Source organism: Prenolepis imparis, unplaced genomic scaffold (assembly GCF_030444845.1).
Source record: "Prenolepis imparis isolate NDT839.2.m4 unplaced genomic scaffold, iyPreImpa1.0 SCAF_3, whole genome shotgun sequence".
Lineage (NCBI taxonomy): Eukaryota > Metazoa > Arthropoda > Insecta > Hymenoptera > Formicidae > Prenolepis > Prenolepis imparis.
The window spans coordinates 16,901,829-16,917,284 of NW_028141161.1; the positions used below are offsets into that span (position 1 = coordinate 16,901,829).

The 15,456-nt window shown below is 29.6% G+C and overlaps 1 protein-coding gene across 1 annotated transcript in view; it reads right to left on the minus strand.

Annotated features, from left to right (window-relative positions):
- Positions 1-27: 27 nt before the first annotated feature.
- Positions 28-15,456, minus strand: part of LOC145933700 (putative aminopeptidase-2) — a 17,361-nt gene continuing 1,932 nt past the window's right edge. The window contains exons 5-32 of the mRNA XM_083033675.1: positions 14,927-15,395; positions 14,409-14,647; positions 13,582-13,955; positions 13,164-13,441; positions 12,769-12,956; positions 12,455-12,622; positions 11,939-12,091; positions 11,056-11,667; positions 10,652-10,807; positions 9,986-10,463; positions 9,537-9,775; positions 8,872-9,233; positions 8,426-8,703; positions 8,008-8,189; positions 7,657-7,827; positions 7,298-7,447; positions 7,050-7,128; positions 4,728-5,272; positions 4,350-4,517; positions 3,856-4,152; positions 3,553-3,736; positions 3,109-3,265; positions 2,610-2,872; positions 1,836-2,518; positions 1,284-1,451; positions 924-1,082; positions 547-625; positions 28-324 (exon numbers count right to left, since the gene is read on the minus strand). Of these exons, the coding sequence (XP_082889801.1) occupies positions 64-324; positions 547-625; positions 924-1,082; positions 1,284-1,451; positions 1,836-2,518; positions 2,610-2,872; positions 3,109-3,265; positions 3,553-3,736; positions 3,856-4,152; positions 4,350-4,517; positions 4,728-5,272; positions 7,050-7,128; positions 7,298-7,447; positions 7,657-7,827; positions 8,008-8,189; positions 8,426-8,703; positions 8,872-9,233; positions 9,537-9,775; positions 9,986-10,463; positions 10,652-10,807; positions 11,056-11,667; positions 11,939-12,091; positions 12,455-12,622; positions 12,769-12,956; positions 13,164-13,441; positions 13,582-13,955; positions 14,409-14,647; positions 14,927-15,395 (7,540 nt within the window). The 3' untranslated portion in view covers positions 28-63. The remainder of the gene's footprint in view (positions 325-546; positions 626-923; positions 1,083-1,283; positions 1,452-1,835; positions 2,519-2,609; positions 2,873-3,108; positions 3,266-3,552; positions 3,737-3,855; positions 4,153-4,349; positions 4,518-4,727; positions 5,273-7,049; positions 7,129-7,297; positions 7,448-7,656; positions 7,828-8,007; positions 8,190-8,425; positions 8,704-8,871; positions 9,234-9,536; positions 9,776-9,985; positions 10,464-10,651; positions 10,808-11,055; positions 11,668-11,938; positions 12,092-12,454; positions 12,623-12,768; positions 12,957-13,163; positions 13,442-13,581; positions 13,956-14,408; positions 14,648-14,926; positions 15,396-15,456) is intronic.

A 15,456-nucleotide genomic window follows, 5' to 3' on the forward strand; every position in this document is an offset into this window, starting at 1 on the left:
TTCTGTGTTAAATAGGAAGCTAGGAAATATTTTCTATGTGTTATTATTTTTTAATACAGTTTCTCAGTAACAACTTAAAAAGTATGACATTAAAGCAACGAAAGTCATAAAAACAACATTCAATGGTCCTAATGTAGTAGAACCATTTGGACCTATATCAGAACCTACATCAGACAGCTCTTTCATTATCCATTCACTAATTGTTTGATTATATTTTTTGTACCATAGTAAGTTGGCTTCTGCAGTGGTGACGGCGGAAGTTAATTTTACTTTAATGTCTGGAGCATGCAAGATTATATAAAAGTTTTTGACAAACTCCTTCAGCTAAAAAAAAAAAAAGAATAGAATACATTATCAAAAATAAAAAGAAAAGAATACATTATCGCGTTATTTAATCTGTTACTTGAAAATGCTTGAAAATGTAATTAAGTATCGCGATATGTTTAATGAAATTGATCGGCGAAAGTTATTTTCGAAGTTTTTAAAAATTATTACATATGGATAATTAAATTATAATTATTTCTCTATAATTATATATTTTAATACCTTATTGTATTGACTCCAACTCGATATATGAGATGCTACGTTATGGAACAAAGTCGCTACATCGTCCCAATTGCCGAAACTATAATAAAAGCGTATAAATATAAGAATTTAATTGCATAGAATTTTACTCAAATTCTGTCAATATTGCACACTGAAAAAAAAATTTGTTAACTTGACTAAACCGTTCAACTAAATTACTATTTTGTTAATTGAACATATATTAGTATTTAAGTCAAATATACGTTTTCTTATATTTAATATGTTATATTTAATTTAAATATTTCTATATGTTCAATTACAATAATTATAACAAAATAATATTTAGTTGAACGATTTAGTCAAGTTAACAAATTTTTTTTTAGTGCAGTGATACTTACTAAGAATGGACTTCTGAGATATTTGCTATTAAAAAGTCGAGAGTAACGTTCACTCCTAGTTGACTTGCGCTATATATGGAAGCAAACACTGCTGAAACATCTTGTCGGCGAATAGTGGCATTCGCAGGATTGTATTTTTCGATGGCCTTCCCTAGATAGCTGTTTAAATAAATTTTTCGTGAATCCGCGCGTCGAGCGCGATAAGATTGCACACAACATTGTATCCAAGCAATTGAAGATTATTATAACTATTATAATTTTAACAAGCATATTATTAGATATAGAAGAAGAATGAATATAATCCTACTTTTATAAATTCAGTAAAAGCGTTGTCATTGTACTTTCTGTTTGTAAACTTACTTTCGGAGCACTGTTTCATCTGTAGAGCATCCGAGTGCATTTATAATAATCTTCTTCTCCGAGCCAAAGTTCGTTTCTAGATACTGCTCCCAGAGGAATTTCCAATCATCTGCAGTTCTTTCCTTTATCGCGGTGCAATAGACAGCTGGTCGTGCATTAGGTGGAATTCTGTAAATAAGAAATATGGATAGGATTCGTTTATTTTATAAAAGTCGCACACACGAGTATGTATTTATTAATCTATATAATCAATTAAAATTTAAACGTAAGTTGTAGTTTTCTCTGACCTTTAAAGATCTTTCTCTTTTCCCTTTTTTTTAAATTTTTGTATTGTACTTTTTATCTCAAAGTATATATAATACAAAGTAATTTTATAACGTTCTTATTTTCAAGATGTAGAATTCATAGTTTTTAAAATAGAAATTTTCATTTTATATTAAGCAGAAACAATTAATACGTGAAATAGAAAAAAGAGAGACCTTACATATTGATTGAAATAAATGTCACAATCAGAGAGTTCAATAATTTTATAAAAGCTTATTGGAATCTTACCGGTTTGAAGCATTATTGCGCCAAGTCACAAATAAGTCTACAGATTTTTTGACACACTCCGTTTTATTGAGTTTGCAAGCCCATTGTAGAATCATCTCCCTATTTAATCTATCTAGAAGTTTATCGTCTTTGCGATCATTGAATCCTGTGTTGTTATATATCGTGGATATTATATTCGAAATATATTTCTTCAGATGGTTTTGATAATTTCCCTCTTCTTCGAATCTTTCGTAGACATATGACAAGCCGTTAAAGAATGCTTTCCAGGGTAAATGATTTGTCTCCCGAATCAAATATTTCGTTGCGTTTAGCACCAAATCATACTTTACATAAGTAGCGCGAGCCAAATTAAAGAGGTCGTCTATAATTTGAGCACGATTCAAGACATGGATAGATTCGAATTGTTGGCTATTCAATTGATTGATTAATCGCAACCATGAATTAGTATCGTAATTGACACGATAGAAACCAGTTTGTTTGTAATTCACGATAAACCAGTCGTTATTAGGGTTGATGTACAGACGTTCAGATTTTGATCCTAGCCATATATATGTAGAATTGAGAATTATGTAATTATCCTTGGGATTATAAGACTGATCAATCAAGTCCTGGGATTTGATGATATGAATCGGTATCCAATAAAATTCATTGTTAGTGATATTTTTGTTCATTAGAAACCGTTCCTTTAAAACAATAGTAATAAATTAAGTTAAAGAATTTTTAAGCCAGATATGAGAATATAGCGACATAATATAAAGCTATGCGATATATTACCTGAGAAAGCCTTAATGTAGAATTAATTAATGTAGCGGTCACGACAGGATATCCCGGTTGATTCGTCCAAGTAGCCATTATTTCCTCGATGCTCTTGTCAGGTGAAATTGATACAAACTGCTCGAAGCTTTCCCATAAATCTTCAGGCCGAGCCGTACCGTATTTCATTTGTTTATTCAAATAATGGCGAAGCACTGACTTATAATTTTCTTCTAAGCTTTTAACTTCCAATATGTTAAATAGCATTCGTAAGACACTGGCGGCTAAAAAATTATACAAATATTTTAATATTAAGCATTATAAAAGGAGCTTTCTTATGTAACAGATTCGAATATATGCCTCAAATATCAATATATGAGATATATAAAAATCCGATTCGATAATAAAATACTGTGTAATTGTAAACAAATATTATGTATGTTGCGTGTTGTGTGTTGATTTCTTTTTGATATCTTGATATAGTCAAATTGAGATCTTTATTGAGATCTACGATACGTACATTTTCCATAAGTGACATAGTCGAAAATATTATTTATTTCTTCAGGTAGTTCAACGGGACTTGTCATTGGATGCGCCGAAGGCAAAGAATCTTGTAACAGAGCAGACTGCAGCTCATAAACCACGAATTGATCCATGAATTTGTAATCTGGCAATATCTAAAAAGAAAAAGGAAAAAATTTGCTCGAACTTGTCAATATCTCTTATTAAAATAATAAAGACATCTGTAATAACATATAGATATTATTTTTGAAAAATTCTGTTCTGTAATGAATTAATCTATACTTTTCATAAATTAAAAAAAATTAACTTTAAAAGAGATGAAAAAAATTTTAATTTATTTCTTCGAGTTTAAAAAAAATATATCTGCTTTGCTAATAAGATGACTTATGGAGTAAAAAATATTTTCTGCTGATGTTAATTATCTTCTGATATCATTACATACTTGATCAGCCGCAAACCATTCGAAATATTGAGCGAAGCCTTCATTGAGCCAAATGTAATCCCACCATGCACAAGTAACTAGATTTCCGAACCACGTGTGTGCAAGTTCGTGTGCTATTACTGTGATTATGTATTTTTCATACGTAGCTGTAGTTTCGTTTTTATCATAAAAAAGTCCGTATTCGCTGTTAAAGAGATCATATTATTTATGGTACGAATAATTCATAAAAAATCTAGATATATAAAGATCTAGATATATCTGCATTTCTATGATTATTAAATTTAAGAGAAGAAAATATTTTACCGGAAAGTAACAAGACCCCAGTTTTCCATCGCGCCCATGGAGAAATCCGGAATTCCCACTAAATCCAGCTTAGGCAAGGGATACTTGATGCCCGTGAAGTTCTGCAACTCATCAATAAGCGCTTTGCCGATATCTTGAGCAAATTTGCCATGCTTTACGACTTCAGGTCTGCCCCATACGTTAAGAAACTTTTTAGACTCATTGGCAGGTTTAAATTCTGAGATAACAAACGCTACCAGATACGTTGGCATTTTTATTGCACTAATGTCGAATATATCCACCGTATAATTATCATTCCTAAAATAAGATAGATAGAAATAAGATGGATAAATAAGAATAAAATAAGACAATTGCAACAACATAAAAAAATAATTGTTAATTAGAAATAAAAAATAATATTATGCTTATGTTAATAATGCATATATGAGAAAATTATCTTACATTTGCGTATATATTCAAGTTTGTGTTAAAAATATATTTGCACTCATACTTACTGCAATTCTTTAGATTGCGGCATTTTAATTAGTGGCATATTACTCAGTGCATTGTAATGGTTTGGTCTCTCAATATTAATTGTAAAGAATGATTTAAATGCTGGTTCGTCGAAGCAGGGGAAGGCTTTTCTAGCATGTGTAGGTTCGAATTGTGTTGTAGCTAGCCAACTGAAATAAATCAATGAATGAACGTAATTATTAAAATCTAATGTAAAAGGTACAATTGCTATTTTTATCCGTATTCAATCATAATTTTATTCAGGAACCTGGAAAATGAGATTTACGAAAAATTGCATGTTATAATTAAAAAAAAAAAAAAATGGCATCAAGATATCGTTTATTTATCATAGCTTTTTTTTAATAATAAGTATTACTCACTGTTGTTTTCCGTTATTGTCTAAATAGGAGCTACGGTAAAATCCTTCCATATCGTCATTAAGAATACCATTAAAGTCAATTTCTGTCATTATGTTTTCCGCATTTTTGACTTCGGATCTTAAATATGTCCTCAATTGTTGTGGAAATAGTTGCTCATCATTTATATAGTTCAATTGTATTGATTTATTATAATTATTGCTACCCGCCGTGTAATTTCTAAAGACTTTTACATTTGAAATATTGAGATTGTGCGAATTGAGAATTATGGGTATAGTATCGTTCTCAACTCTTATGTATATTTCCACCTTTCCTTCAAATGTACCATTCTCCATATCAGGTTTGAGAATCACATTGTATCGTTCTGGATAAAGTGTGCTTGGCAAGCGATATGTGTTGCTTAAAACTAACTTGTCCAATTCTTCATAAATTATTGGCGCTTTTCTCTCGTACCAATCAAATTCGTATTCCGCTTTTGATAGATAAGAATTGATAGACTCTTTGAACGCCGGTTCTCTGTCGACTAGCCAATCCAATAGGCTTTGATACTGCAAATCAAAAATGAATTTAATTGAATAGATATTAGCTAATATCATGTGAATTCTATAAATAGCATTATAAAATTTGTTTCAAAATATCTAGTAATATTTCAATAAATATGCTTTTAATTATGTGTCATGACATGCTTGAAATTGATTTTTCTTAACAAAAATTTACGCTATAAAGCTTAATTATTATTATATTACATTAATTTATTTTAATTATTAATTAATTTTATTTATTACTTGATTTAATATATTTAATAAAATGCGATTTTGTTGAGAAAGATAGGTATATAATTATTGATCCCTTTTTAAAAAAGGCATGTTAACTGAGTGAATTCAATTTGTATCAAAGTTTTGAAGCCTCTTTTCTGCGATGTTGATTGACTGTCTTGATTCGCGTTGTGCGTTATATTCGTAGGATCGAGAGGCTGTCATGATTAATATTTTTTGACAGAAAACAGCTGATAACTGTCAAAAATTTTAACCGAGTTTAAAGTAGCTAATTTCTATCAAAAAATATTAATAAATCTTTTCGTTAATAAAATCATAATTAATCTCGACGTTGTGATTATTTTGATTATCAAAAGATTCTTATAGAAAATTCTATTTCTTTATTCGCACTTTCTGTTTTAGATTTAAATACTGAATTTTTATGCATTGCATAATTAATTAATATATTTCTTTTATGAATTGATTGCAATGCATGCACATAAAAACATGTGAATTAATTGTGCAATGCATAAAAATTCATTACTTAAATCTTTAACAGAAAAAAAATAGAAATACATACACATTCATCACGCTGCACGTCTCGCGCGAGACTGACCGCAAGACTCTGAGCGGCGGTATCGCCAAACGCAGCCCATACGTTCGCCACGCTGCGCGTCTCGCGCGAGACTGATTCTCGAGACGTTGCGATTGCGAGATCGACGATCAGTCTCGCGCGAAACGTGCAGCGTGGTGGATGTGTACGTGTACAAGACGCTCGAATCTAATGAAAGCGCAGATATTTTGATCGCAAGGTTTTTGTAGAAAATTCTATATTTTTTATTCTTTGTTAAAGATTTAAATAATGAATTTTTATGCATTGCATAATTCACATATTTTTATGCATGCAATCAACGCATAAAAAATATATATATTAATTAATTATGCAATGCATAAAAATTTAGCATTCAAATCTTTAACAGAAAGTGCGAACAGAAAAATAGAATTTTCTACAAGAATCTTTTGATAATCGAGATAATTACAACATCGAGTCATAATTACAACTAATTATGATTTTATTAACGAATCAGGTAATTTTTGTCAAAAAATATTAATGGAGGATAAAGTATTATCAACATTACTACTTTAATTTTTATAACATATTATTGAAATTTAATTAGCAAATTAACGCTTTAGTAATATTTTTTTACAGAAATCAGCTGATTAAAGCGTCAATTTGCTAATTAAATTTTTAAATAATAATATGTTATAAAAATTAAAATAATAATATGTTTTAAATAATATGTTATGGTACTTTAAACTCGATTAATATTTTCTGACAGTTATCAGCTGATTCTGTCAAAAAATATTATTTTTTTAGAAATATTATTTTTTTAAATATAAAACTGAAGAATAGCGCGCGTGTGTGCGCTTGTATACTTCTAGTTGTTATAAATATTGTATGTTTAGATTTTTATATAAATATTTTAATCAAAATTGTTTTTCTTAGGCATTCATTATGCACAAAAGATAAAATCAATCAAAATGTGTAATATATTCGATGATCAATTACCTGTTCGTAGAGATGGTGAGTAGATAATTTGCTTGCCAGAGAGTTCACTATATTTCCAATTTTCGTATAATCATTAAAACTATAATTGAAAATGAAAATGGAAATGTTATGTAATATAGTAAATGGGAAACATATTATATAAGTGTATAATATATGTCATGCAATTATATATATGTTGCATTATATTGTATAATGTATTTTACATTGTATTTTATAATCCTTATTATTGCATAGTGTTATTTACTTACTGCTTATGTAATATATCATCGTAATTATTTTTAATGACTTCCATAACAACTTCAACGCCAATTAAACTTGCATCGTACACATCTGAGAATACTTTTGCGCTGTCTTGGTAGCGTATGTATGAATTCTCTAAAACTGCATCCTGCAATAACCTTGAAAACAGTAATACACGTATATATTTATATCAACATATTACCTTTATATAATCTTTTTTTAATGTCTTATAATTTTTACATGTACACACAGCAAGTATGCTTTGAATTATGTTTTAATATAAAATATCATATGTAATTTATGGATGCTAATCAAATATTTTCAATAGCTCATATGAAAGTTTTGGATACCATATACATATACTTACTTTTCTAAAATATTTTTATTCTGTGAACATGCCAACGAGCTAAGAATTACAAGTTTATCTATAGTGACATTGCTGTTTAAGTATTCCTTCCAAAGAAAATCATAAGTATTCTTTGTCGTATCTGTACTCATGGCTGTGCAATAAACAACATCGCGATAATTTGGAGGTATTCTGTAAAACATAATAATAAATCAGTATAATTGTGAAGTTTGATAAATATATTATTATTATATTTAATGCATTTTATATATTTATTTCTATGTTTTCTAGCCAATCATTATATTGTATTTTTTATCAGTTTTACAAGTTTTATGAAAAATAAGCATATTTTATTTTTGTTATTGAATTTACGGTTTTGAACGTTGCTTTTCTTGAAAATAATATGTAGCATATAATTTACAATCTCCTATGTCTAATTTGCAAGCCCATTTGCGAGTATGCATTCTTAACATGATAGTTAGATCATCGTCGTTCTTTCTGTCTTCGAATCTTAGTCGTGTGTAAAGCGGTCTTATAAGCGATGATAAAAATGTCTGAAAAAAATATCATATATATATATATATAATATATTTATTTGTTTCTATAGAATATTATTTTTTAAATTATATTAATATAAGTAAATGTAAATATAAAAGTACGGACTATATTATAAAAAAAGCATTAAAGGTTTAAAAAATTTTGATCTGAAAATATATTAACAAAATATACAACTAAAAAATTTCGTATAAAAATATATTAATCTTTTTCTGTCTTTATATAATATACGTACTTTATATATATTTTCAATACTGCGTCCCCAAAAACGGTTGTTCAAGTAAGGCAAATTATTATAGAATGCGCGCCAGGGAAGATAATCATTTTCTCGTTTTAAATACATCAGAGCTGATATAACAGTTTTATAATCAATATAATCTGCTCTTGCAAAATTCATAAGATCATCAATTAATGCTGCGCGATTGATTTCATGAATTGTGTCAATATTATCACTTTTCAGGTAATTAAATAGCTTCGACCAATATTCATTGTTATAATTCACACGATAATAACCTGAGAACAAACAGGAGCATTTGTAAATGAGAATTTTAAAATAACATTATGGTGTAGTGAATGGATGTGCATTAAAAATTGTTAAGTATTGAAATCTTGTGTGTATGTGTGTACTTTTAATTATTGTGTTATCAAAATTTTGGTTTTTAATCATTTTCGTTTAATTACCAGACTGTTTCACGTTGAATGTTGAGAGCGAGATTGATAGATTCTTAATTTCCAGTTCATTTTTTGTTAACCATAGCTTCGGCGTGGTATTAGAATATTCTGAACGATTATTGATCGATGCCCATGTGATCGGGATATGCCACGTATTAGTGGAATTAGTCTCATATTCCTTAAGGAAGAATTGCTCTTGTCTGAAAATTACAGTATTTTCTTTTTCTTTAATATCAACATAAACGATAGGATAGCCGGGTTGAGTAGTCCATGTGTCTAAGATAGTTTTGATATTGTCTTTTAATCCATTTTTTGTTACTTGTGCTTGAATTGCTGCGTATAAGTCTTCCGGTGTCGCAACATTGTATTTTCTAAAAAATTAAGCAAAAAATAATTTCTTTTTCTGACAGATTAATATCTATTTACAATATATAAGAGAACTTTTATATAGCTTATATATAAACATATAAGTATTAGAGAAAAATATCTTCTTATATCATTGGATAAATATATAGAATAACATATATAAGTTTTATCTCTGTATGTTTAAATTTTAAATAATAACTAATATCAAATAAACTTTTAATAACCTTTAATAAAAATTAAGGAAATTTTTCGCTCGTTTTTTTTAATTAAAAAAAAATATATATTTTTGCTTTACAAAAAAAACGTACCTTTTACTAATATAATCACTTAATGCCTCATAAAACATTTCGCTTCCATATGATTTTTCTATTATTCTCAATATACTAGCGCCTTTAGCATAAGTGATAGTATCGAATAGACTACGAATTTCACGTGGACTATATACATCGTGGCTTAAGGCATGCGTAGAGTTGGAACTATCTGCTCTAAAAGCAGAATGCACTTGGTCCACCACAAATTGCGATTCCAATGTCGTGTCATTAAATACCTAATATATAAATAATAGATCCATTATCCATTGCTTAAGAAAATTTTCAGGTGAAATAATATTCCTATTTTAATGTTCATTACATTAAAATATAGAACATGCATTATGTATAAAAGCATATATTAATGCATTTAATATAGAGAAATCTTTTCTTTAAAAATTATTGGTAATGTCTATTCGTTAAATCAAGATTATACATTAATTACGTACGAGAGCAGGAACGTGATATTCGAAATATCTGGCAAATCCCTCATTTAACCACAGATACTTCCACCATAGAGGGCTGACCAAATTTCCGAACCATTGATGGGAAATTTCATGGGCGATCACGTTCCTAATGTTTTGCCTGCTCGTGATCGGAGAGTGATTCTCATCGTATAATAAATATGGTTCTCTGTATGTCAAGAGACCCCAATTTTCCCCTGCGCCTGATGGGAAGTCTGGCAACGCGACCATGTAGAGTTTTGAGATTTCATATTGTTGTTTTATCATGGTCTCGAAAAAATTCACGAATGGAGATATTAAGGATACAGCGTATTCCGTTTGATTAATGGCATTGGGACGCGCGAGTATTGCGTATTCAGTTTTATTTATCACATTGTTAATTTTGAAATCGGAAATGATAACTGCTACCAGATACGTCGACATCTTTACTGACTCAAAGAAAGTATATAATTGGCGATCATTGCTGCAACAATTTGTTAATCAATATATTTATATCATTTGTTTTTATAATATATTTAGGATCACACATATAAAAAAAGAAACTATTTTATATAATTTTATATTATTTTAATTAAAAAATGAAGAGATAACATTTAATCAAATTTTTTTGTTTACTAAATATATCCAATATATATTTAAATTTATACATACACTTTTTCCATCGATTGCCACTTCATATTACTGACAGCGTTGTAACCTAATGGTACACTAACTTGAACGGTGAAGAGTGCTTTCATTGCCGGCTCATCAAAGCAAGGGAACATTTTTCTGGCGCCAACGGGCTCTAAGTGCGTGGCTGCAAGCCATCTAGTATAACACAATTAATCGAATACATAAATTTTAATTGTAATTTTAATTGTATCTTTTTATCATATTTGTTTTGATAAGACTGGTTATCCGAAACAATTAAATTCAAGATGACAATCTTCTTAAGAATCTTCAATATTTCTTTGGAAAATAGAAAAAACATTCAAGAAAGTATTTAATGTTAGCTAAAAATAATTCATTAAATCTTAAATTCTGAGATTTATTATTAATAATACTCAATTAATTACCTCGTTTTTCCATCATCGTCCACATACGAACTTTTATAAAAGCCACGAAGCTCTGACGCATTTAAGTGACTCGTGTATTTGATTTCAATGATCAATTTCGTTCCAGCGGTCAGTTGTTCAACAAGATTGATCTCAAAGAAGTCATATTCCTCTTGAAAATTTTTATTTCCAATTTTTACTTCTGTCTGATTAGCTGTCACAGCCACAGTATGAACCTTAATTTCCGCTGAGTGTAAAACGATCTGTCTTGTCTGTTGCACAACATCAGCTTCAATCTTGACGTGTCCGTCGACGGTGAAATTTCCTACCTCAAGATAAGGCGTAACGGATATGACATATTTTTGGGGACTTATATTTGTTGGTAGACGATAGTTTGGCTTTTCTTGCGTTAACCATTTGTGTAGCCATTGAATAATAGGTGCCGAAGCGGACTTGTACCATTGCAATTCGTATCTAGCAATTCTTAAAGAGGACTCCAGAGATTCGAGGATCGGCGCAAATTCCGTCTTATGCTTGTTTATGAAACTTTCAAAATTGTCCACTAAACTAGGTGTGGAGAAACTTTTCGATGCTCCGTCGAGAATCGTGGCTATCGTACTCTGGCCTCCGTAACTAAAGAAATAAAGTGCTTGTAAAATCAATTCGAATATAATTTTTCTTCCTACACGCGTCTGACGATATTATTTATTTAATCAACATTTTGTATCGCGTAGCTTAAAAAATTCCGAAGACATATACTTCATAATTACGCGTGATATATATATTAACAAATTATTATTAAAATTATTTTATCCGTTTTAAAGGTGATTTGAATATTAGTTATATTTTATTTTTATTTTGCTCATTTGCATTTGCATATTGCATTATAATAAAAAGGTCTTACTATCTCTCCATCTCTTTGTGATGTTTGTCAATGAAATCAAGGATATATTTGGCGCCAATCAAGTCAGAGTTATAAACAGCGGCAAAGACATTTGTGCTGTCTTGTTTACGAATTCGATTGATTGGATAACCGCTGATAGCATATCCCAGATACCTGAGTATAAAAATAATGATAATTAATTTTTAAATATAGTATATATCGGTACATAAATACAACCATCACATTACTATTTTTTTGCAATATAAACTATGATTGATTAAACAGGCAGATTGGCTATCAAGTTATATAAATATAACATTAATTAAAAATATATTTTGCTCTTAAGATTTACGTTAATTAACCAAAAAAATGTTCTGTAATCAAGCACTCTAAGAGAGCTCATTATCTACGATAAATGATAACAGATTAACGTTCATTATCTACGATAAATTTGTGTCTTTAATTTTATCTTGTAATAATACTTCTATATATTAAATTAAGACGTAGAGCAATATATTCCCATGTTTCAAGTCTTACTTTTCTAAAATGGTAGTATTCAGACTGCATCCAAGAGCGCTTAAAATCACTGTTTGGTCGGTCACATAATTGGAATTCAAATACTGTTTCCACAAAAATTCCCAATCCTCAGGAGTTCCATGTCTTGCGGCTACGCAATACGCTGTAGTCCTTTCATTCGGCTTAATACTGTTGAATATTAAGATTATAGTGTACTTAATTTTTTTATAAGCTATATGAATGCGCAGAGTTAATATATTGTAAGATATTAGAAGAATATGTTGTATGCAAAAATTTGTATGTAGAAAAAATACATATTATTTGTATATTCTTACGGAATAGAAGTATTTGTTCTCCATATTTTGAATTTCTTCATATAAACCGCTATACATTCATCGTCGCCTAAATTACAGGCCCAATTGTTTATCTCTCGTCTTAGTAGAACCGTTAATCTGTCATCATTTGAGGTACCTTCGTATCCTAATTTTTTACGATTATGATTGATAAGAAATAGGACGTATGTCTAAAAACATAAAATGGTATTACAGAATTGTGTGCTTTATTAGATAAAGATAAAAGTTGATTTGTCTTTGCTCTTATATAATATTTCTTTATTAAAATTTATATTAATTTTTTGAATTCAGTCTACGACTATTATGATTGAAATTGTAAATGCTTTTTCATGCTTAATTGTGTATAATTTATTTGTTTGCTTTAGTAATTGACCAACCTTGAATAAAGAATGTTCATCATATCCTGTAAATCGTTTATTCAAGTAATCCAAACCATTGAATGCTGCTTTGAAGGGCAAATAATTCGTTTCCTGTTTAAGATATGCTATTCCATTCAAAACTGTTTCGTAATCTTGAAGTCCTGTTCTACCTAAATTTAACAGGTCGTCTACAATGCCAGCTCTGTTTAATACATGAATCTCGTTGAATTTGTTGCTGTTTAAGACATTGAAAATGCGCTGCCATCCATCGTAATTATAATTTACACGATAGAAACCTATAATAAAAATTGAAGCTATTTTTTAAGCAATTTCTAATTCTTCTTCGATATAAAATATTTTTATATAATTTCCATTTCAATATAAACTTTTTATTCGACAATCTAATTATAGCTGCTGTTGTCAAGCTTATACTAACCCGATGATTGAATGTTGAATATCACCCATTCTTTCGGATCAATTTTAAGATTTATGGTATCTTGTTTAGTGGACAGCCAATGTTTCGTAAAAGTAGAACTAAAATTCTGTTCCGTTTGTGTAGTCCATGTAAGCGGAACCCACCAGGTGACATTCGTGGGAGTTTTGTTCAAGTTTCTTAGAAGAAAGCGTTGTTGAGTAATATTAAGTACGCCATCATTGATATTGATTGATACAACGGGATATCCAGCTTGTGTAGTCCAGGTATCCATTACTGTTTTCACATCTTGTTGTGCTATAGGTAGATATAAGCGATTTGCCCGGTTCTGTATTGCCTCCCATAAATCATTTGGATGGCCTAATCCTTTTTCTTTGCTAAAAATTTTGCATTTTTCTCAAATTCTTATATTATGAGTATTAGCAATTTTAGTCAATATATATATTTAATTCATTAATATGTTTCTAATTTATACAATAAATTTAAAATCGAATACAGTAAGATTACTCTTCTCGTTAGCAAATTATATGCATATTAAGAGATATACCAATAATGTAATACTAAAATAATATTATTTATATTAAATTTATCTATATATTTTAATTAAAAAATAAATATATATAATATTAATATTACTTAATCTGATTCTTGTTTTATTACCAGTGTTGCATCAATTGCTTTTAGAAGTTACTTGTGACTATATTTCTTATCATTATTCTTCTTATTTCTTCTCATTATATTTTTAAATATTTGTATCTCAAATCAAATATTTATGAGAAAATTAATAGATAAAATATAATAAACTGTATAATTTCCTATGTAATATTTACTTGTTACGTAAGTAATCGCGTAATGCGAGCTCGAAGACGTCGGTTCCGAATATGAGATTCATCATACGAACAATGCTAGCTCCCTTTGCATAGGTAATAGAATCTCCCATTCCTCCGATTTGCGATTGACTGGAAACCTCTCGAGTCATCGGACGAGAAGATTCAAGACCATCCGCTATTAAAGCAGATTCATGCTGTTCCACTATGAATTGCTCATTCATGTTCCATGATTTCTCGATCTAAGCGTTAAAAAGATAGAAAAATTATTAGTCCGTTTTCTCTCTTTAAAGATGTAAAAGTAAAATTTTATTATATTGTACCCCAGTGTTGTGATGTCAAGAATCAATCATTGTTTTTCAACAATATCAAGTACAATTTACAGCAAATAATGATGCAAAATCAAAATTGTATAAATTTTCTTTAGACTAAATCTAAATCTAAATTTTTTTGAAAATTAAATTTAACAATAATTCTATGATAATTAAATATATAAATATTTTATATATTGTCCCCCTTACCTCCGCTGTACCAAAATATTGAAAGTATCTGGCGAATGCTTCACTAAGCCAAAGGTAGCTCCACCATTCTGGTGTCACTAGATTTCCAAACCACATATGCGTGAGTTCGTGAACGATTACGGAAGCGACGCTCTGTTGTGCCGGTGCCGATGATTCTTTCTCGTCGTACAGCATCCGAGGCTCGCGATACGTCACCAATCCCCAATTTTCCATGGCTCCAGCTGCGAAATCGGGTAAAGCCACCATGTCCATTTTAGGAAGATGATATTTTTGTTGAAACGTGCTACCGAATAGCTCTAAAGCTGCAACACCGATCTTCAAGGCGTAATTAGTTTGACTGATGACGGATGGCCTGGACCATATTTTAAATTCGTTTAGTTCAATAGAATCAAATTCCGAAATGACGAATGCCACTAGGTAGGTGGACATAGGGACGCTTTCCTGGAAGGTATCCCAGTTCTTGTCATTCCTTAAAAGAAGAAAAGTGAGTTAGGAGCAATATTAAAACAAGATAAAGCTGTCACTTTGAC